Source organism: Manis javanica, chromosome 16 (genome assembly GCF_040802235.1).
Source record: "Manis javanica isolate MJ-LG chromosome 16, MJ_LKY, whole genome shotgun sequence".
Lineage (NCBI taxonomy): Eukaryota > Metazoa > Chordata > Mammalia > Pholidota > Manidae > Manis > Manis javanica.
Window position 1 is genome coordinate 9,039,208 of NC_133171.1, and position 24,061 is coordinate 9,063,268.

The 24,061-nt window shown below is 42.3% G+C and overlaps 2 protein-coding genes across 12 annotated transcripts in view; one reads left to right on the forward strand and one right to left on the reverse strand.

The window, feature by feature from the left end:
* FARS2 (phenylalanyl-tRNA synthetase 2, mitochondrial) overlaps positions 1-2,655 on the reverse strand; it is a 550,900-nt gene extending 548,245 nt beyond the window's left edge. For 2 of the 10 annotated variants that reach the window (XM_073224693.1, XM_073224692.1), the window contains exon 1: positions 2,266-2,483. The gene's annotated coding sequence lies outside the window, so the exon portion shown is untranslated. Of the gene's footprint in view, positions 1-2,241; positions 2,484-2,514 lie in introns of those variants that run through there. The other 8 variants (XM_073224688.1, XM_073224694.1, XM_073224696.1 and 5 more) reach the window with 7 other exon arrangements.
* A 327-nt stretch (positions 2,656-2,982) lies between these two features.
* Positions 2,983-24,061, forward strand: part of LYRM4 (LYR motif containing 4) — a 159,326-nt gene continuing 138,247 nt past the window's right edge. For both annotated transcript variants that reach the window (XM_073224698.1, XM_073224697.1), the window contains exon 1: positions 2,983-3,212. In XM_073224698.1, coding sequence (XP_073080799.1) covers positions 3,127-3,212 — 86 coding nt within the window. In that variant the 5' untranslated portion in view covers positions 2,983-3,126. The remainder of the gene's footprint in view (positions 3,213-24,061) is intronic.

The following is a 24,061-nucleotide window of genomic DNA, read 5'->3' on the forward strand; positions in this document are numbered from 1 at the left end:
AAGTAATGTCAAAGGATAAACTCAAAATATTAAGAGCCATTTCAATGAATCTGAGGTGAGGATTGCCCAGTGACCTGATCAATTAGCAAAAGTTCAGCTACCCTGTTGTGGATAAAATGAGAGTTCCTGTGGCCAGAATTCTCACCTGGCCCTGGCTGACTAGCTCCCTGTACACCTGTGGGCAATACATGGCTGTTGACTATATATAAAGAGCTCTTCCCAGTGCTCTGTGCACGACAGGGTGGGAGGGCTGCAAGGCTGCAGGAGAGCAGAGCAGAGCAGAGGCTGGAGTGGTGGCAGGGCCAAGGACAGAGAACCAGAGGACGGCTGTGTAGGATGACTGTGCAGAGAGGCCCAGAGGACAGCTGGGTGGGATGACTGTGCAGAGAGGCCCAGAGGATGGCTGTGTGGGACGGCTGTGCAGGCAGAGAGGCCCAGAGACAGAGACCCTCTTGCTGCATGCAGACTTGCTCTGAATGAATGGGACTTTTAGTGACTGACCTGCCACCTGAAAATAAAGTTGGATAATAACTCTTTCACCCCAAGAACATTTCACTGTCAATTTCTTTGGTCACATGAATCCATAGTGAACTTGCCCAGGGCTGAAACCCATTGTCAAGACACCTGTAAAAAACCTTATTTTTGAGAGTCATAGATTTTGAGACTGGGCTGGGGGGGATGAAGTTCCTATGGCCAGGATCGTCGCCTGAACCTAAACTACTTGATGATGTAACTGGCCTACCGCTAGGCTACTACTTCCACACCCGTAGGCAATTAGCTGTTATTGACTGAGTCATTATACAGAGCTCTACCCAGTGCTCTGGGTGGAGGCAAAGACGAGGAAGGATTACAGACCTGCAGACTGTTGGATGCGGACGTAATTCTAGTGCTTGACCTATCCTGGGAGAACAAAACTGGAAAATAAACTCCTTTACCCCAAGAATGTTTCATTGTCATTCCTTGGTCTCACTGAATCCATAGTGAACTTGCCAATGAAACCCACTGGCAAGCAGAGAACTTAAAAAAAAAAAATCAGAGAAGCTTAAAAAGATTGTAATGAAAGTATTTTTTCTTCCATGCCTTTTTAAAAATGCCATGGCATTATGATGAGTAATATAACAGTATATATGGATGCAAGGACACCACGTTGCAGGTACACTACAGTGAGGTAAGGTCAAGAAGTGTTTCCTGACCTTACACTTCCTGAAAATACAAGGTTACTTTCATATAAGGCAAGTCAAATCAAAACTGGATAAACTTAAGATTTAATACAAACATAACTCAATAGCTGGACAAAAATGCATGTTAATGCTGTGGATAAAATAAAAGTTCCTGTGGCCAGGATTCTCACCTGGCCCTGGTTGGCTAGCTCACTACACACGTGTGGGCAATACGTTGCTATTGACTATATAAAGAGCTCTGCCCAGTGCTCTGCACGACACGGTGGCACAGCTGCAGGAGAGCAGAGGGTGAAGTGGTGGCAGCACCAATGACAGAGGCCCAGAGGCAGAGGTCAGCTTGCTGCATGCAGACTTGCTCTGGGTGGACGGGATTTTAGTGTTTGACCTGCCACCATGGAAATAAAGTTGGATATAAACCTTTCACCCCTAGAACGTTCTACTGTCATTTCTTTGGTCACACTGAATCCATAGTGAACTTGTCCGGGGCTGAAATCCATTAGCAAGGCAACGCAAACTTTTTTTTTAGCTATAAAGCTACTCCTTGTGTTTTGGAGAAGAAAACTGGCTTTTCGTAATGCTAATTACATACAGGAAGATAGTAAAAACAAGGCAAGTGCTTTGCAAACACCAGAACTAGCTCAGGCTTCCCTGAGCCCTGTCCTGAGAACCAGAACGACCAACTTTAGCCACCACTGTAACAAGGTAATTCAGAAAAGTCGACGTCTTCAGAAAAAGGCTACGGAAGAAAACTTAGCCATGAAAAGTTTTCTTAGCTTCAAGAGAAAACTTGCTCACCTTCTTGCTTTGGGTAAGAAACAATCCCAAGTGTCCTTAAATCCCTGAAGTTGCCCCAGTTAGTAACTCACGCCTAAGCCCAGGCCACTCCACCTTTTGCAGGCATTCACTGAGTGACAGAACTCTGCGGGACACGTGACTCGAAAGCAAACCCTCGAGCCATCAGAAACACCCCATCAAGGGGAAACCCATGCCCAAGGAACCCCCACCCCACCTCCACAACAGCCCACGTGGACCCCCGCGCTGCAGAGACACCCGCACTCACCCGCCGCTCTCCCGGGAGACAGACCTGCGGTGTTTCGAAATCTGAGCGCAGCCGGCTCGCGAACTCTCCCGAGGAAAACTCTTACCCTTGCCTCAAAGCTCCCCACACAGCACGCTGGGCGCTGCCATTTTGACAGGAGAGCGGGCCCTGCCCCTGAGGACTCTTAGTCGCCCTGAGCGGAGCCAGAACCCAATAGGGCTCCTGAGCCGTCACCTCAGCGTCCCCCCGAGTCTTGTCCCCACACACAGAGAATGCTACGTCATTAGGACCCACCAACAAAGCGCCGCCAAGGTGCAGAACCCTGACAAGCCGAAACGCCTCTCAGGCAGCGCCGAGGGCGGCCGCAGCGGAAAAGGCGGGTCAGCGCGGCGCGCGTTCTGTAACCCAGGCAACGCGCCCTGTGGCCTAGGCAAGGAGCCGCGCTCTGAGACTCAAAGTCCCCTCCGCTACCGAGTTCCTGAAGGTGCTCCTTGACTGTGCGCACTCAAGTCCCAGCTCCCGGCCTCGTCCCGGAGCGGAGAGGCTCCGTGCAGGGGCGGCCCCTAGCCCTTCACCCTCGGAAGTCCCTCTGCTCCCCTCCGTCCGCCCGCCTGGAGAGCTGCTGCAAGCCCGAGCCTGCCCGGCTGGGGCGGCGGGCAGAACGCCTCCTCCTCGGCACCTCCCCCTTAGCTGCCCGAAGCCCGCCTGCTCCCTCCTCCGAAGCCGTGCGCTGCCTGCAACGCCGTCTGCAGCGGCCGGGGCGTCGGCGGGCGCTCAGGCCCGGCCCGCTAGCCAGACCGGACCCCCTACATGATTTCCTTCCTGGTTTTTGCATAGACTGAAGTTCTGTGGGTTCGGTTAAATTCGGGACTTTGGCGAAGAGGACCCTTCCACCCCCCCAAAAAAATGGCAGCCTCCAGCCGCGCACAAGTGTTAGATCTGTACCGGGCGATGCTGAGAGAGAGCAAGCACTTCAGCGCCTACAATTACAGGTGACCCGGCCGGCGGCGGGGGCGGAAGGTCCGGGGGCGTGGGCTGCCCGGGAACATCCCGGGATTTGGGGACCCCTGTCCCGCGCCGACGGCCTCGGAACGGTGGTGGGAAGGCTCCACCACCGAAAAGCATGCTCCTGCCGACAGAAGTGACCCTCTGAAGCTTCTGGGGAAGAGTAAGGGGCTTGCCTTTCATTGTATCAGAGAAGACGTTCTTTCTAATTCTGTGACGTCTTCCTCCGCGTCTGATAGGTGCTCTGGGAGCGTGGTTAGTGGTGTGTTTCTACCATAAGACGGGTGGACGTGAAAGCTACGTGTGCTCGTTAGGACCAGTTAGTTGCATCTATAGAACTTCCCATGGAATTGGAAGAGTTGACAGTGGAAGTAACCAGTCGGTAGCACCTGTCCACAGGCTGAAGTCTCGCTCTAACCACCCCTTTTACTTCCTAGGTGTCTTAGCCTTTTTTATTGCAAGAATCAAATCCTTTCTACTGAGAGCATTGGCTTTGAGGAGGCAGGGCGAGGGCAGAATTTGTAAGGAGACACAAGGAGCGGTAAAGAGAAAAAGGTCTCACAGACTTAAGAGGAGCTGAAACGTTTTCTTGGCCTCATCAGATAGGGATACAGCTTAAAGGATCTTAGCAGAAGGAAAATGACAGTCTAAATTCCACAGCCTTAATGTAGCACACAGCTTCTTTCATGCCTGCCTCATTCTTATATTTGCTCTTGAGTCCCAGATTCTTACTGTTTATATGTTTTTTGTCTGCCTCAGAGCCTTTGCTTGCTTTTCTGCTTCCTTGTAACTTCTGACCCATCCTTTCTGTATCTTAATAGATCTTCTTTCTTCATCCTTTCATATTTGGTGTTTTCTACTAACTGCCTGGTCCTTTCTGAGTTTAAGCCATATTCCCAAAGCTAGAATCTGATAAGCTCGTCCCTCGTCCCCAGGTCTCACTTTTGATGGCAGGCCAGCCTATAGATTGGATGTCCTAGAAGCAGAGCCGACCTCTGGAACAGATCTGGTTAGATAGGCCCCTCCCTCCCAGTGGGTACATGAGCTGCCAGACATTATGAGTAGACCTCCTACATTGTCAGTTACCTGATAAAACAACCCCTCAAGCAGTGACTGTGTAATTTTCAGATACCTGCATAGAAAAGGTACTTATCATATCAAATTGAGAACAACATCTAGTTCATACCAGTGAAGTCACATCAATCATAATCATTCATTCAACTGATTAAAGGAAACTCTTCAGGGAGGAGCATAGTTTTACTAAAGACTTAGGCTTTGGATTGTAAAATTTATTATAAACAGTATAGATACTGGTGGAATTTTAAACAAAAAAGTAGCCAAGTCCTTAGCACCAAGAGCTTAACCAAGTCTATTGGAGGAATCCAAAAAATAAGGAAGTGAATAAGTGAAACCAATTTTCACTAGTCTGGAAGAAGATATTTTGTCATTTAAATTTACTGAGAATAAACAAGAACTGGGAAGCAGCATACAGGTTACACACTGAAGAGACAGCGGCAGGGTTAGGGTAGATGTGAGAGCACGTAGTAGAGAAGTCCAGTAGTAACTTGGGGAATATATAACCTTGGATAAGTCACTTAACCTTAATGTTTCCATTTTCATTTTTGTAAAATTAGCCTATTGGACTAGGTAATTTCTAAGGATCCTTCCATCTCTAAAATTCCATTTGGAAATGATTTTTGAGTCAGGTGGTGAATCCCCATATGAGGCTAAGTTTTATAAAGTGAATAAATGCTAAGTCAACAGGAGTGAACTGCAGGAAAATCATTCAAAGCTGCATCTGATAGAAAATTGGAAATGAGTTTCTGTACGAGCTCCTATAAGGTAATACACATGTAGAAAATAATTGTTCAAATTACACTTGGAGTAATGCTTTTGAGCTAAATTTATTACCCACATGTAAATGTATTATACAAAGGAATCTGGTACTAATTTTACATTTGTTTCCTGAAATTATGGGCCTGAGCGTCCTACTAGTATCATCTCCTAAGATAATAAACTTACTTGTTATAATACATGTCCTTCTTCTGTATTACAGCTCTATATCACAGATTTCCGAAACAGCCCCTTCCCCGTGTACTGTTATCCAGCACGCCCTTCAGCCGCCCTTGTCTTGAGTCCTCCTCTTCCTTTCAGATTCAGTTCAGTCATGAACTTCTCAGGACAAAGAATTTCTTGACTCTCTTCATCCACATCCCCTACCCCTATCCAAACAGGTCCTTGTCCTATGAGATTTTTTATTTGTTTTATTTCAATGCCTCCAAAACACTTAACCTGGCAACTACTTTGCCCAGTGTCAGACCAGAGCCCAGAGATAGAAAGATGAGAGCTTTGGGCTCAGCAGGGCACCTGCCATCAATGGCTTTTCTTACATATCTTTGTGGGACACAGTTGCAGAGATCATTGTCTCACACACTGTGGTAAGTGTCGTGACAGGCAGGTACAGAGGGCAGAGTCAAGAACACGTCCCAGACGATGGCACTGGACCCAAGGCAGGAAGCAGCATAGTATGCTCAGGTAACGGCAAATGGTAGAAGGCTGTTTAATTGTTGCACAGTTAAACACGATTCAGAGGGTGACAGAGGACAAGACTGACTGACAAGGGCCACATATTCAAGGGCCTAGGGGCCATGCTAAGGAACCTGGACTTTATTCTTAGCTAACAGGCAGCCAGTAAGGAGTTTTAAGTCTTAAAGTAACAGGGCCAGATTTGCATTTTAGATAGATTGCTGGCAGCAATGTAGATGATAATTTTGAGGGCTAGATAACAAGGACTCCTAATGGGAGTTGATTACAACAGTGCTGAGGAGAAATTAGGGCTCTAATGAAGGCAGGACTAGTGGAAGATAGAGGGGAAAAGGCATAATTAATAATTAGAAGGTAAAATTATAGAATTCTGTGAACAATTAGATTCAGGAATAAGGAGGAAAAAAATCCAAACAGTCTGGGATGATGTCTAGGTTGCTAATTAAGCTGAGGCACAGAGAGGTTAAGCCATTAACTGACTTAAGAAATACAGAAATAGCTATTCTTGTAGAGACAAGACTTGAATTCATTTTTGGGTCATCTTGGGTGAATGTCACCTGGGATGCCCAGCAGCGACAGTTATTCACAAGAGTGCAGATCAGGTGAGCAGTCGGGGCTAGAGCTGTCATCACCACTCAGTCCTGTGTGACCTTAGCACAACACTTCACCTCGCTGTTTTGTAGTTTCTTAATCTATAACATGGAGTTGATGATTTTTCTGTCTCAGAGGGTGGAGAAGTTTAAATTAGTGCATCTCTATCAACTGCCTAGAATTCTGCCTGGCACGGAGTAGTCACTCAGTAAGTGGAATTGTTATCATAAGTGGAATTAAAATCTTGATATTAGGAGAAATTTCCAGGAAATTTTGTTCTCAACTGGGGCAATATCATTTGATAATGTCTGAAGACATTTTTGGTTGTCAAAACTTGGGTGCGAGGATGCTACTGGCATGTGGTAGCTAGGGCCAGGGATGCTGTTAAGCACAGGACAGTTCCCTATAGCAAAGAATTATCTGGCCCAAAATGTCAAATGTGCCAAGATTTAGAAATCCTAGATTATAGTGAAAAAATTAGTGGGCTGAGGATACTGTCAAAATGTAGGGGTTGGTTGAAGAACAGCCACTGAAGGAGGCCAAGAAGAGACCATTTAAGAATGCAGTGCTTAAACTTTTGATCTTAGTATCCTGTTCCATTTTTAAATGTTACTGAGAACCCCAAAAAGCTTTTGTTTATGTGGAGCATATTTAATCATATTAGAAATCAAAACTAAAACATTTTAAAACACCTATTTTAAATAAATTAATAAATCTTTGACATATTAACATAAGTAACATTTTTATGAAAATTAGCCATTTTGCTTCTCCAAAAAATAATCAGTGACAAGAGTGCCATTATTTGATGTTTTTGCAAATCTCTTTAATGTCTGGCTTCGTAGAATATGCCTGGATTCTTATATTTGTTTCTGTCTATAGGCTATTCATATATCCAAGTCATCTAGCCTCTGGGAAATTCCACAGTACACACATAAGAGAATGAGAGTGAAAATAGCAAATGTCTTCTTAATATTATGTCTTCCTGATGGATCCCCTGAAAAGTCTCAGAAACCTCCAGTATCCCTGGGCCACACTTGGATAACTACTTATCCATGGTCCCTGGAGTTGGCAGTATTGAGATCTCTGGGGACCTTTAGCAGAACAGTGTTAGGTATTTAAAGCAGAACCCAGATTGTGGTTGTTGAGAAGTGAATCAGAAAGAAGTCAACTGCCACAGTGAGTGTGGAGCTCCCCCACTGTCCCCAAGGAGGTTGGTTTACATAATGTGAGAGTGTGGATAACTGCTAGAGAGAGACTGCACAAGAGGGGAAAATGGCATGTCTGAGAGCACAGGTAGTAGGATTGGTATTGAACAGGAGTTCATTCCATCAGTGGAATGAAGGAGGCGAAGGTAAGTTAGAATGTAAGAGGATGGGAAGTTGTGATTCATGCCATACCTGACAGCTGGTTTCAGGCTAAAGTGGAAGATAAGTGGGTGTTAAGAAAGCACCATCTTCTCATATTTATTATTACATACACCAAACACTATTATATTTGTTAGTTTACTGGTCTCTGCATTATTCATTCCTTGAAAGCAGAAATTCTGTCTTACCTCTGTATTCCTAGTGCTTAGCACAATTCCTACTAGTATATGTTTATAAACATTTGTTGTTGAGAAACAAGAGGAAAATGTATTCAGAGGTCATTTTTATCAGCCATTTCCTCCTGTAGGTTAAAAAGTATATTATTATAAAATGTGAGAAAAGGCAAAAAGAGCTAAGTACTGACCCAGTTGTGTGTCAGAACTCCTTAATACATTAAATTTGAATCTTCTTTATACTTGTACATTAAAACACTGTGCTAGGATCTGCAAATCACAATGAGCCTCCCATTAATGTTAGAAGAGTTGTAAGTACTGTTGACCTTAATAAATATAGGAGCCCATTATTTTACCAGCAAAAGTAGTCTATTCAGGAATAGCAGAGGAATTGCTAATTTGGAATGTGCTAGCTATGGCAAACCACAGGCAAGTCTCAAGAACAAAGGAGAGGTACAAAGACAGGAATGTTCATAGAGAAAAAGGAGGAAGTCAGGGGGGGCTGCTTTGGAGGAAAGAGAGTTCAGGGTGGTGATGGTATCTCATTGGCTGGGCTGTTGCTGGGCCAGGGGAAAACCTTCCTCCTCCTGCAAGGTAGTGAAGCGAACCTCTTCCTGCCTGGAGTGTGAAGTAAGCTGCCATGGAAGTGCCGGCTTGAGAGCTCCTCTTCAGGGCTTCCGTTTATTAATTTTCACAGTACTATCTGAAGCTGATCAGCAGAGTAAGTACAAAGGAGGAAAGGCTGTGTAATAGAGGAACTGACCTCATAAGTGCCACCTTAAAAATAAATAATACCATTAGGAGTGCTTATGAGTACAAGTGATAGGAATCCTTTACACTGTGCTTGAGTAGGGGGGTTATTTTTCTCACAGAGAAAGGGTCTAGAAGAACGTAACTGCTCGAGCTGAGTTAGCTAGATGATGTCGGGGTGTCTTCAGTCTGTTTCACTCTCATGCTTGTTCCTAATGGTTGCAAATAGCTATTGAAACTCCAAATAGCATATCTTTATAAAAGGAAAGGGTAAGCCTTTTCATGAGGAAAGGTTAAACTTCCTTGGAAGCTTTCTCGAAGACTTCATATAGTATCTAAGGGACTGTTACATTTCTGTCACTAGCTGACTGAGTGACTGGAAACTTAGAATCTAGCTACACTGGAGCTTATGGTGGAAGGTGGCAAAGAGAAAAGGGTTGTGGAAATGCCTGCTGGGTTACCTACAGTGTCTACCACAGATAGGAACGTGTAGGCATGGTGAACAAACTGCAGACACAGATAATAAGGCATAAGGGAAGTAAAATGCAAGGGGCACATTGGGACTAGATGTCAGTAATTATGGCCAAAGCATTTGACTGGAGTTTGGTCAGAGGTAACTAAGTCCTGGGTAAAATGGGTTGACAAGAAAAATGAGGCATAGAAAGGATAAGCAGCTAGACTGAGGTCTCACAACTGGTAAATATTGAAAGGAGAAGTAGAAAGCCACTCAGCTCCCAGTGCACTGCTTTTAACACAACTCCACACTCCTCAATAGAAACTTCCTACAATTCATGTATCCTCTGGCTCAGCCTTCAGAAGTTTTACAAACATCAACCCAAAGGTATTTATTTTCAGTTTCTTTTTACAGCTGAAGTAACTAAGCAGGCTGTCCAGCTTCATGACTGGTAAAATTATCGACTGTTGATAAATGTCAGTTTTCAGTTACTACCAACTACACAACTGAATGCAGCACTAGTGAAGTCTCTGCGGTCTTAATGAGTGAACTAAGTAATGACTCATATTCAGGAGTCTCTTCTCTCTCTGAACTGAAAGCTGAGGACCTGGAATCTCCACCTCCTGGAAAAGGCAGGGACTAAACAGAGGGATTCCTTCATATGTCGCAGTCTTCATCGATGCAGGTCTTATCAAATTGACTGCCTTCTGCCCCACATGCCACTGATTGACCAAGAATGCTAAGGTGAATAGTATTAACACCAAGCGCCTTTCTCTTTCCAAGCAGGACAGCTCAATTGAAGACCCTAGGGCCAAATATTCTTTCACCTGGGAACACATGGGCAAATCACTTTGGTCCTAAGATTTCTTGAAAACCCATAGTATGTATGTGTGTATATGTATACATATGTATGTATATATATTATATATATCACTGCACTAGGGCCTCAGAGTAAATGGAATACAAACACAAGATGGCCCTGCTGTTTGTTGTAAGGTTGTGCTATGGTTATATGAATGTACACACTAGGACAGCTCAAAACGCTTAGAGGAAACATGGAAATTGAATTAGTTCCCAAACACCGGAGATTTACCAAACGTAGTGGTGTTGCAGAGATGGTTGTCGGAATGATGTTTTGTTAGTCACATATAGTAATATGCAGATAATGTACAAATAATATGGTATGGTAGTGATCGTTTGAATCCTCTAGCCCTAACTTCCACTTCAGTTTTAACTTTATACATCTTTCCTCATTTAGAAACTTTAAGTCCTTAAATACATTCATTTTAATAAATGTTACTCCAGCCTCCCCACTGGGAAAATTTTTACTTTGCTCTCAAACTAAAACCTGCCTTCAACCAGAATTTGCTGACATGTGGGAAATTCCATCCTTTTATTCTTTTTCACCTTCTATCCCTTGACTCAATTTAGAGCTACACTGACATACCATATGGGACAGCCATCAGGTTGGTGAGCATAAAATATTGCACTTTGCTTCCTGGTATTCTTAACCGAAAGATTATTAGGATTCCTTTCCCCCAGTAGAAAGTTTTTCCTCTTTGTAAGTCTTGAAATGCACATGTATATATATTTTGAAGAATCTAAGAAACCATAAGAATTCTGTTATAAGCAGCCAAATAAGAGTTTTGCTCACTATAAAATGTTGAACAAATCGTATTTTTCTGTGAGAACTGCTTTTTTATTACAGGCTGTGCAAGAACACAGAGGAGGAGGGGAAAAAGAAAACAGCTACTGTTAAATTTTCGAAGTTCTTCCCAGATAAAGTCTTAAACTTGTTTTTAATTTATACTGTTGGGCTCAGATATGTAGCCTGTGGCGCTTCATTACAGCAGTTGTTACCTGTTCCCTTTCTTCTACAAAGCCCCGCAAGAACTAGAGGCGATCCATTTGTGCTGAAGAAAAACAGTTCCTTAGACCTTTGAAAGGTGGAGTATTCGCTATTATTAATGCTTGGAATTTCCAAAAACAAATTTGTTCCCTTATGGTTGGTAAATACTGCCATACTAAGTGATTTGGTTTTGAAAATAAATAAAAATTATATAGTTAACTTAGAGAAGGAAATATTTAAAATATTCAGCAGCCTAAATTTGGGGATGGGAAGAAATAATATTATTTTTTACTTTTGACAATATAGGGAACTGTTAAAAAAATTATTAGATCTCTGTGCCATTGCTGTTACTTAGTTTAGTTTTTAAATTTCAAAATTGCAGTTACCCATTTATACTTCATCTTAGCCCCTAAAGCATTTTTAAAACTTATAAGAATGCATTCAATAAAATGAAATAATTGTTATAATTTAAAAATAAGAAATGAGAGGATCAGGGCAAAGAAAATAAAAGAATTTAAGAAAGTGAGGAGTAAAGTTAGAACACAAAAAGCAATTTTAGGTAAATAGGATTTCCTTAAAATACCGTTAAATTACTCTATTAACAGTAGGGTAATACTTTTTTTAATGCGAAATGTACTTACAAAACATTCTGTTTGAAATTTGTTGTAATGAGCATCAGAGAAAATTGACTGCCTTTTAACGACTAGATAGCTTTATGCATACTTTGTCCTAGATGAAGGGCACTTCATATCCTATTATCTCTCCTCTTATGACCCCTCCCCTCACACTGAATCTCACTTCAGCAGGTAATAGATTTTCACATCTGTCTTGGCATTTATTTTCTCAGTTAACTGGTTCCTAGCCAATTTAAGAAACTTCAACCTTCAGAAACCAAATTAAGTAAAACTAGATAAGTTGCATGAACCAAGCTGTGAGTTTCTAGACTTAGCAAGGTGTAGCTAAATTAAGGTAAGTCTTCCTGGCTCTTGTCTAGATTAGTAATGGGAATGCCTTGAATAGGGCTCCTTCAGTTAATCTCTACCACTCCTATTTTAGGAAGCAGATTTGAAATTTCCAAAGTTATGATGCAGTGTATCATTATGACATCTTGATTTTCTCTGTGGCTTCATAGCCACTCGTTATTGGAATTCTACCTAAAAGTATAATAGGTTTTTTTCTTAAAAGCTCACAAAAATCATCTATCATGATAAGTAAAAGTCGCAGTGACTTGAAGCTAGAACTTCCCCCTAGCGTTCTTTTCCCCCTATTTCCCTCCCTAATTTTGTGATTCCTGAACTAATTTGAAAGTATCATTCTCAGTAGTATGAATGAGAATCATGAGCAAGGCAGTCTTGACTAGAAAGATTTCTGGCCTTTGAATCAAGAAAACTTGGTTCATAATTGAGGCCAACCAGCTACAAGCTCTGTGACTTTGGTATGTGGACCTGGTATTTACGTCATCTACAAACTGACAATACTAAAGTTGCTTAACTTTTTAACAAAATGTTTGGCATACAACAGGTATTCCAAACTCACTTCTTTATTTTAGCAGATAGAATAAATTAGAACACTGGTATTCCAACTGCCAAATTTTTTTAATTTGTGGTAGCTAGCAGCCATTTAACCCACTCAGTTAAACATGCTGACCCATGTTCTGTACCAGGTATTTATTGAGCAATCCAAAGAACTCTATCACTGTAGTACTTAATTTTGATACATTGAGATAGGTTTAGTCTGCATTCAGTGAACATTTATTAGGTACCTGCCATCTCCCAGACCCTTTGCTCCTTGCTGGAGATACAAAAGATAAGCAGAATATGATCTTTACCCAAGAAGAACTTGTAGTTCGGTGCACAGAGTAATAGGTTCGCTGAGAACTTTTCAACAGCAAGAAGGCCATGTACTGATAGAGAATTGAATAGGGTATTGTGGGAGCAGATAGGAGGGGCAGCATAGCTTACCCTAAAGGAGACTGTGGTGAAGAGAGTGATGGTGGCTGACCTAAGCTGTAAAAAGATTGAGCAGGGATTTGCTAGGAAGGGAGACAGAAGCACAGGGAACAGGTGCCAAAAAACAAAGTCGTGGGTGTTGGGTGTGTGGAACTACCATGAGTTTGGTGCCACTGATGGCAGACAGTGGGAGAGGATGAGAGTGGAGAGATGAGGTGGGTGGAGCCACCGGTGGCCGAGAGCCTTGTTTGCCATGCCAGGGTGCTGGAACGTGTTCCTAGGCGGTCGAAAGCCTTTTAGATACACCTTTTAGCTAGATCACCCCAAACGTGAAGGACCCTAAAGCCATGGAGGCCAGTTGGGAGGTAATTGCATTATTCAGTCTAGTCAAACGATGGTGAATGTCTGACTAGAGCAATGGTGATAGTAATGGAGAGAAAAGACTGGTTGGAGACATGCTGAGAAATAGAATTAATAGATCTTAGTGATTGGCTAAATATGCTGGATTAGAGAGTGACTCAACTTCAGTTAGGAGAATATAGCAGGAAGAAGAAAAGTCATCCCAAATAACCATCACAGATCAGGGGACACTCCTTGGCACGAGGAAGACGGCTTCTTTGAGAACTTCTGTGTGTGGTGTGGTAGCTTCAGGAGAGCATCTGGATGTTTCAGGCATGATTTTAAAACATCTCTTTGGCCCTTGGTATTAGCTTAATTTGTAGCACTCTGTACACTTACCACACTCCTCTCTCTCCCGTTATGTATCTTTCATATATTAATTTTCATACTTTGCCAGTTAATGTTCATCAGTGTTCAGCTGATTATGTTTGTTCTTTGGGTAATCATTTGTTTTATTTAATGGGTGGCATTTTAGATATTGTAAGGTATTTATTCTTTTGTTCCTGGGATAATTTTTTTGAGTGGGTTTAGTACCTGCTCCTTTGGCCTAGCTTATTTAAAGTTACTTATGTGATCAGTTCATAATGATTATGAATATTATTACACTATAACAGAATTATTCATTTAATGCCTTCATATATTTCTCTTTGCCCTTCCACATTTGAGAATTAATACAAATATTTTCCCTATGTAATTATCCCTTCCCTACATCAATCTCTAAGAGTGATGTAACCAGAAATCATTTCAGTAGGCAGAAGCATCTCTTACCTAAAACCCCACTTGCCCTTTACTAAACAAAAATCTAAGTTGATCGAGAATATAGTCCCTTACAGACAGACCGGAGCCAGAAAAAGCCATTGATCCTCTATCCTGGTCATCCAATTGTTTGTTAGTCATTTCAACAAATTTTTATTGAGTATTCACTGTGTACTAGAGTGTAGTGTTCTGTTCCTTTCCTTCTAAGACTGAGGATAAAAGGATTCCAGCACTGGGACAGGCCTTCAAGCTTAAGGAGACGTTAAGCACAGCTTTTAGTGGCAACTTAGTGCTTTAGCCCCAAACCTGAAACTCCAAAAAAAGGAAATCCCAGTGGGTGGGTGAGTAAATTAGAGCAGATGCTGATCAGGCAGAATCCTGACCCCGTCATTCAGTCTCAGGACCTGTTTTGTTTTGGGCTCCTCTTTCCCCCCACCTGAAGGACTTCCTTCACCTGAGAGTATAATATACCCAAAGGCATATATGTCCATGCTCTCCAGGTTTCTGTGGTTGGTCCTTCCTCTTTTCCATCTTTGTACTTTCCCTGTAATTTTATTGCAATTCATGGTGTCAGTTGCCACCTCTGTGTTGACTCCCAAGTCTGTTTCCAGCCCCGGCCTCTGGCCCAAGCACCAGGCGCAGTGCTCACTACTCACTTGCCTCCTGCAAGTCCCCCTCAGACATGCAGTGGGCAACTCACATCAGCCCACCTGCACAGCCAGGCCGGGAGCTGGGCACTCGTCCAACATGGCTCCCCTTACCTAGCCCCCTGCTCTTCCACACTCTGCCTGGACCCCTTTTAGGCCCATCCCCTTCTCTTCATCCCCACCACATGAGTCCAGCCCGTCGTTGTTCTTAGGTGGCTGTGCCCATACTCTGCTGAGGGTCCCCTCTGTACCCTGCTCTCCTGACCATGAGGTTTCTAAAGCGCAGGTAGCTAACTTACTGAGCTAGGTGCTGGGCACCAGGCTAAGGAGGCTGGGTGGATGATTTCTGTGAGGAAGAAGTATAGTCATTTACCCAATTTAAAGACCTTATATGGAACAAAGTCAAGATTTGAACCTAGAGCTTTGACTTTGACTCCAAAATGTGTGTGTTCTCACCCAGCCACTCTGCTCCCTTTGCTTAAAATTTACTGGAGGCTTTTGGAATATTCCCTCTTCTCAGCTTCACATGCCACCCTGTGTTCTGCCTCGTCTTTTCCCATCTACCAGATCTGACTCCTCCCGTTTTCCTGATGGTGCCACATGGCTTTAGGCCTTTGTGCCGTCACAGTAATTCCTGTTTGAAACACACTTCCCTTCCTTCATACAGAAATTTCTAATCCTTTAAAATTCAGCCAGTTTAGAATCCTTTAAAAACTGGCCAACTCTTGATAAGCCCTCTAAAACCTCCCAGCCCCACATTACTCCCTGTATAAAATCTTTTTTGAAGAAAGATAAAGGAAAAAGAAACGTATTTCATTGCTTCTCAGTGCTTTTGGGATAAAGTCACAAATCTTTACCATGGCCTACATTTCCCTGCAGGGTCGGTCCCATGCCTCCCTAGCCTTGTATCACTTTTCCATTTTGGGGGGTGTTCATGTCACACTGACCTTTCCTCAACTTCCCCAAGCACCCTACTCCCTTGTACCCATGTCCCTCCTCTGTCTTAAGGGTCTTCAGCTCTCCCTGCTCAGTCGCCTGGACCCCAGTGAAGATGTTCTGCATCCTGTGAGCTCTCACCGCCCTACTTCTACCAGTTGTAATTTTGCAAGTGTTTTGTGATTTACTGAGTAATGACTCCCCCACTAGTCTGACTGACTGCAGGTTTGGGAGTTCGGGAGCTGTGTCTCCATGCCCACCACTATTCCCTCAGCATCCATGCCAGCCACTGTTGGGCACACCGACATGTGGCCAATGTGTGAATCATATTTATGGTGGCCCCTTACTTGTCTCCCCAACACCTTGTGTAGTTATGCCACATTCATTCCCAAATGCCTGCCCCTCTGTTACTAGACTGTCATCCCTGGGGAGAGGAAACCGTGTTCAGGGCATCTTTCTTCCTCAGTGACAGCACACAGTAAAAGCATAAGAAAATGCATGAGTGAAGGCTGTGTATGGGGAACTGCTTACTAACAAGTACAAGTGAAAAGCCAGGAGTGACCATGTTTAGGGCCCAGGCAGACACATGATTTTCTTTTCCTTCCTTTCTCTTCATATATCTGAATACAGAGGACTCTCAGGGAATTTTAAGATAGGATTTTGTTTTCCCAAGCCATGTTTATACCTATTCTTCCCCAATCTCTGAATTATTAAAAAAGATCTTCCAGACAAGGAAACCAGTATGATTTCATTCTCATTGAGATCACTGAAATGTTTCTGTAGACAAGCAAGCTGCTAGCAGGTATTCACACAGCTGTAGGGTAGTTGCTTCCAGCTACCTTCGCCAGTTTGGGGAAGACCATTAGCAGGTGTCAGCTGCAGCAGGAGGCCAGAGAAAGGCTCTCTCACGTGCCCCCACCCCAGCCCACCAGGGACTCCAGCTCCCAGCAGCCTAGACTGCTTCTTTGTATTTGCAGTTTTAAATGCCCATGTGTGTATATTGCCACCATTGCTGAGGCTGTCGTAGAGCCTCGTGCTCGGTGGGCACAGAGAAAACAGGCCCCAACCCTCTATTCCAGACTAGGGCTGACGAGCTTCTTAACAGAGTGAGGGGCTCGGATTTGGGACTGTTCCTTCTTACTTTCTCGCTGAACTCGCAGCCACCTCAGACTTCATTCCCTCTTCTCCTTTCCCAGTGCTCCTGCTCCTCTGCCTTTGGCTCCTCAGCCGATACTTGCCAGGCCTTGAGACCTTCAGGTTTGGTCTAACCCCTGAAGGAGGAGCAGGGAGTGGGGAGGGGGCTCCAGTACAGTGACTGTCACTTCAGTAGCATCAAGAAGTAGACTCCATTCAGGAAGAAGATGTGTTGGAAATGCAGTTTCTCAAAAGCATTTCCTTTATAAAAAATAAAAACACAAGGAAAAATCCCAAATACTGGGGCATCTCAGATGATGAACAGAATTTGGTATAGGAAGAAGAAAGGTCCATGTCAGAAATGTCTGCTACTGGTAATGGTTGTGGGTGTGTTGTTTTAAGATTGACCATCTGTTTCATTGAGAAGAATTTTCAAAGGTCAGAAGAACCAGTGTGTAAGATAATATAGCGGAAAATAATAAGCCTCTTTGTTTTAATTAATTAAAAGTAACCAAACTGCAAAAAACTTCTTGTTTCATAACCTCCAGTATGGATACATACAGTCATCTACTGGCAATAATGTTTCCATAGTAATTAACTTTAATCCACAATCACTTGAAAAACTATTCCTGCAAAAATTTCAGGTGCATAATACTATCACAGGATCATTTCCCTGCATCCTTCTAACCCTAGGGAATAAGAAGGAACCCAGTCTTGATTTTTACTGTGGCCTCCATTTTTCTTCTTCTTTAAGAGTGGAGGAAAGAGTTACCACCTTGCAGCACAGCCTGTTTTCATTTTGTAATTCCTTTGTAATTTCATTTGCGAGGCTGAAGACAATTGAGTTCAGAATATTGGAACCTTAGAAAAGAGAATTGGTGGATTTCTTTTTTATCCCCTAAGTTTTTAACATGTGCGAAAGAACAGGAACTGTGGACAACAGGATTAGAAACCAGCATTCTGTGGTCTTGGGTTCATAACTATCTCTGGAGTTCTGAATATCTGACATAATAGTAGAGCAATATGAATAAAAGGAAGCATGTGTGGACATAGAACACCTGGTTCAAGTGTGGCTGGATCAGTAGATGAAATTAGAATTTGCCCTTGAAGGGTTTGCTGGTCCCTGCTACATTTTGAGCTCTTCAACAGCAGAAATCCTGTTGTTTTTTTTTTGAGAGGGCATCTCTCATATCATATTCGTGTTTTTTTAATCCCCCACTGGCTTTGCCTATAATAGGGACTCTAACAAAAGTGCAAGCAAGCCAGCAATTATTAAATGAGAGAATTTGTGAAGGCTTTGTAACCTGTAAACTTCTTACAAATTAAGGTAGTGGTAATATGGTAAGGAATGTTTGAGTTTCTCTTATTTAGGTTGGAATAATTTTGTTTTATGACCTTGCTAAAGATGAAGGGCTCTATTAGAATCCCCAGTATTCCTGAGTCAGGCCAGTATCATGTATTATTATTTTATACTACGTCAGTTGTCTCTCACCAATGCAACTGCCAGTTATCTCTAATGCCTATTTTTCTTTCTTTAATCCTTGTGGAGAGTAAATTTTGACAAAGACATTGATGTATAACATATGCCTGTGAGCCATATTCATTCACTTAACAAATATCTATTGAGTTTCTACTATATACCAGGCATTGTGGAAGGCACTAGGGATACAGCAAAGAATAAAACTTTGACCAGAGTCCTGCATTCATTGAGTTTCATTCTGGTAAGATTATTGTAACAAAAGCCTTTGATACTTTTGATTTTTCTAAATCCCCTGGAGGTAGTAGTAGGTATCACAGACACCTTTGTTATACCAAATTCTTTTCTCTGCAGAGGCTAATCAATCCAGGGATTAGAAGCCCTGGGAGAATTGGTTCCATTCAAATTCTGATTAAAGCTATCATAATGTTAGTAAAATTTGTCCTTGCCACTGAAGCTGTTTACTGCCTTAGGGATATCTGCATTACAGTTGGCACAAATTCCCCCAGTTTTTAAAGGGAAAGAAGAAGAAAGGGAGGCTCCAGAGTGAATTAATGTTGATTGATCACATGCTGGACATCAAGCATTATGTATTATGCATTTTAATATGTGTTGTCTTATCTAATTTAGATCACTGTGAAAGAGGTACTGTTACTATTCCATTTTAAATATACAATAATTATAACACTCTTTTTTTACTTAAGCATTTCCCATGGGCCAGACACATTTCATTGCATTATCTCATCCATTTCTCCCATTTTGCATATGAGGACTCTGCAGCTCAAAGAACTAGAGTAGCAAACCTAACATCAGACGGCTAGTGTGGAGCTAGGTTGAATCCCAAGTCCTCCAACGCCAGCACTTTTCTCATTTCACGCTGACTGGGGGGTGGGGTGTGAGGGGACAGGTTGTTCTCTCTACCTCCCCCTGCCTCTGCAGGAAGATGCAACTCTTTCTTTTTGGGTGGACTTCTTTACATAAAAGACCAGCACATTCTAGTGTCCTGCCAAATGGGTACAAGAAAGCTGTTCGTGAAAACCCCCAATGTAGAGCTCCTGCTGGCTTCTCAGTGGGTCTCTTATATTTTAGAACCCTTTAACTTCAAAGTGCAGATCAGAGTTTGAAACGACTCCATAATTTTAATTCCCCAAGTAATTATCTAATTTTCTTGGCTGACATTCCTTTCCCTGGCCTGGCTCACAAAGCTGAAACCCACACTAAATTCTGCACCCGAGGGTTTTTACAGTCCTGTCTGGGGAGGTGGAAAGGCCCTCATTCTTTGCCCAGGGCTGTCTTGGTTCTGGGGACTCCTCTCTTCCCCCTGGCTGGCCACCCCTTTGTGTGTCTTAGGACAGAGGACTAAACAGATGCTTCAAACTGTCATTTCACAGTTGCTGTTTAATAGAAGTTGCTCCCAGCTGGTATTTTACTTAGATTTCTGAAGTAAATATTTCTTCAGAAATCTAAGTAAGGCATTGTTATTACAAAGGATGTGGTTATAAATTGAAAATAAATTAACTTGGGTACATGCCATATTCCGAAATATCAGCAGAGGGGGTGGGAACAATGTTAATGAGAAATAATATTTCTGCAAAGTAGTGGTAAGGGGAGAGAACAAAAATAGAAAGGAAAGATAGAAGCAGGATTTTTATCAGAAAGAGGGAATAGTCAAGACTGGGAAAGGTCACTGTGCTAAAGGAAGGTTTCAGCCTCGGAGGACGGGGCGGTTAGCTTTGGCAGGGCTGGGTATCTGCCTGACGGTGGTCCTTCCCCAGAAGGTCTATGGTGGTTTGAGTCTCCTTCGGCCCAAGGCCACTCGAAGGCCCCCTCTACCCTAACGGAAGGAAACATTCCTGGACCACGGGCCCCAGTTTCTTCCTGGTGGATGCATAACTTGGTTACCAAGCTGTGAGTGTCCCTGCTACGGGTCATCAGCTCCCCTCCTGTGCTGTCCACTCATGCTCTTGTCCTGCCCCGAGTCCGTGTGCTGTTCCTTATGGGGATGACTTGAATGGTAGCCGAGGGCCTGTGCTAAAGGAACCTTACAGAACAGAAAACTGGGTCTGTGGTACATCATTGCTCTGCAAGAGTCCGTCACCAACCCTGTAGAAACAAGACCGTGTAGTTTGTGCTGTTCGGGATGTGGGTGATACCCGACAGCCTGCTCATGATACAACTGGTCTACACATTCATGCTGCCTGCTCTGTCCTAGTCTACGCGTGCCTCGTTCCCCTGCAGTCTGCCTTGCCAAATTCCTTCTGTAGCTTGTTTGTCTTTTGCCCATTTGGCACATCTTCAGCTTTTGTCACGATCTTCCTTCCTTCCTTCCCTCCTGGGCATACAGGGCACCACTGCCTCCTGGTCTCCACCCATCTGCTAACACTACACCTCTTCTGCCTTCAATCTGGGAGGCCCTGTATTATCAGTCACATCCTAACCATCTCACAGTCTCCCTGGATGCACTCACCAATCGTGGCTTCAACCCTGTGCACTCTTAAGATTCGTCTCAGTTTATCCATTCCCCTAGCCGGCTGATCCTTCTTTCCAAGGACCTCCTTCATCTTCCAGTTCTGCTACCACATGGAGTGTGTCAAAACAAAACCACACCCCTAGCTCTCCAACTCTGGCCTTCCTGCATTCCCTCATTGCCATTCGCTCACAATAGGCAGTTCTCAAGAAAGAAACTACTTCACTTTTTCTCCCTACTTACGCCACAGTCAGTAGGTCTTCTTGCCCAGCCGATTCTCTCACACATTCTCTTATCAAGAGAAATTTTGCATTCCCACAGTGATTGCCTGTGTTGGCCCTCATCAGTTTTTGTCAGGATTTTATAACAACCTCTACTGATTTCTGTTAGTTCTACCAGGCATCCTTCATATTGCCACCAGAATGTGTTTATAAGCCCCAAATCTGATCACACCACTCTCTGAAGCCATGCATTTAAAAGTTGCACAAAGGGTTAACAGAAGCAGAATTCTTCTTTACAGGCTAAAATTTTTCAAGAAAATTTGACTAGGTAGAGTTCAAATGAATAAATGCTCAGTGAGAGCCCAATAAATATAAGCCATAGTCTAGGACGATGAATAACTATGCCTAAGACATTATTATGTTTATCTATGTGAAATACGTTGAATTTGCTTATAAAAGTCAGGTATTCAAATAGATACATTTTCTGCTTTTAGAATATTAAGAAATGACCCGGAGTCAAAATTTGCATTTGCTTCCTATCATGTAGAAGCTTTAGAAAAATAAATAGGATTATAAAATTAATATTTTATTGTTCTTCAAAGATCTGTATTCACTTCACTACTCTCACTGAATTAAATTACCTTTAGTTATTTGTTCATATAAAGAAAAAAGAGCAAGTCAACTTGACTGAATAAAATATGTATTATTTACAAGGCCCTTGGACTTTCTCTTATTTAAATGCTTACAAATTTTTAACCTGACTTAACTTATGTATCTTGTGCCTATATGAGTTTGGCTAATCAATGATGTCTGTTTACACAGAAATCTTCTAATAAGAAAATTTTCTTTTTTAACATGAGGATTGAATTACCCTGCCAAGCTTATCTTGAATGAGAGTAGTTTCTCTTAATACTACCATTTGCTGTATTACAGTTAAGTTTCCTCGAACCAACCTGGGAACCTTACCATCTTTAGCACTGTAGTTCCAAATTCTCAACTAATGAATAAGACATTTTGGAGTCTCATTCTTTCTCAAATAAACTGAAAACAAGCTGCATTTAATTTTAAATATATTTTAACCACTGAATCAGGATTGTTTGTGTGTGTTTTAAATTAGAAAATAAGGATAGGAAAGCCAAATGAGATCTGGGATGAGGTTAGCAAGAAAGCTGGGTGCTGAGAAAATGGAATATTTGGCCACCAGGGGAACAGCCTCAGTCTTCTGGGTAATTATATCCTCATGTTAAAAAAGAAAATTTTCTTATTAGAAGATTTCTGTGTAAACAGATATCACTGATTAACCAAACTCATATAGGCACAGATATATAAGTAAGTCTGCTTACAAATTCTGAGCTTCCCAAGTAGCCTCTGCAGAGAGAGGACCATGACTAGTTATGTGAGTCACAGTTTCCATGATTTAAAAGCAGCCAGTTGCTTAGAAAGTACAACTCTTCCTGATACTAAAACCCAAGAAGTTTCTCTTGTGGCTCTTTGAATGAGGGGCAACATCCTCAGCCTAACTGCAACTAGTTTCAAAGGGCAGTTTCTCCTAGTATTTCATAATGTGAGCTAATGGCACAAGACCACAGTGAATAAAGAAATTCAAGAGAACAAGAGTGCAGGTCCCAAGTGTAACCCATAGAGAAAGAGGCCTCCATAAGCAGTACTTATTTCAGTCAGTGTTTAGTATGTTTTCGACAACAGTGAATATAAAATTATATTCCCAGACAATATCTAGACTTAAGTAGAAAATGAAAGCTTTACCTTTTCCTGGAGGGATTTACCATGGATAGACCTAGAGACCTCTAAGAACTTGGGATTCACTCTGGTCCAAAGCCCTCCAGTCCTGTACTTAAGTGATTTTTTGTGAGGGGCTGTGATGGTGGACCATGTATTTTATTTTAAACAAAACAACTTTCAGATGAGACATTCAAATATATATTAGTTATAAAATGAACCCTATGTATAGATTGGTCCATTCTATAGGGTTAGTTTGAGCTGTGAACCACTTAACGTGTATCAAAAATTAAGACTCTGAATTCAGAAATTTTTTTTTCGTTTGATTTTTATACTTGATTTATATGTGGATCCCACATTTCTCCCTTTATTATTATTATTATTTTTATTTTTAATAAAATGCTGAAGCGGTAGGTAGATGCAAGATAAAGGTAGAAAACATAGTTTAGTGTTGTAAGAGAGCAATTGTAGATGATCAGGTGTGTGCCTGTAGACTATGTGTTAATCTGAGCTAGACAAGGGCATTAAAACATCCACAGATGCAGAAGATGTCTCTCAAAACAGGGGGGTTGAAGTTCTAAGCTTCACCACTATTGATCCCCAATTTCTCACCTGATGGCCCCCGTGCGACTGTGCCTGTCTTAGGTTGTTCCTCCCTTGAGGAATCTTACCCGTCTCTGGCTAACCAGTCATCTTCCAGCGCCATACAGGGAGATGTAAAGTTGGTAAGTGGGAGAGAAGCCATATTGTTTGAAAAGGTTAGCTTTTTACTTCTTTGCAGATTTATGCCTGTGGCTTCTATGCCCAGCATTTGTCTTGAGGTATCTTTACCACTTGGAGGAATTATGATACTCGATAAATTCGATATGAGGCATGAATTCTATTTAAGGGTTGTAATTAGGAAGGAAGAAGAAAAGCTATAGAGGTAGCATATGAAGGAAACATGGGAGGATTGATTATTTCTTTGATATATCTTCTTGTAGAGTAACTTAAGCATGTATAGGTTTTAAACTACTAACTAAATTGCGCACACATATTAACATAATAGGAATTCAGTTACATAAACAAAGCAGATTTATAATTACCAGCCATCTCCATTGAAGCCAAGAAAACCAGTTAGGCACCCTAGGCATTTGTGAAAATTTGTCTATGATATGATGGATATTGTCCAACTGTACTTGAACAGTCTGAGAGAAATCAGACAAATTAAAGCAAACCATTTCTGGGAACTGTTCACATCCCATATGTTCTTTTAACCGTAGATAGTCCGTAGTTGTAAGATTTTTGGAGCGCTACAAGTTGCACTTCTCCTAATTCTTGGTTGAGTTCCAACAGTATAGATCCAGTCAAATTTGTTGTTTTACTGTATGCACAGGCCAGCTTAGATA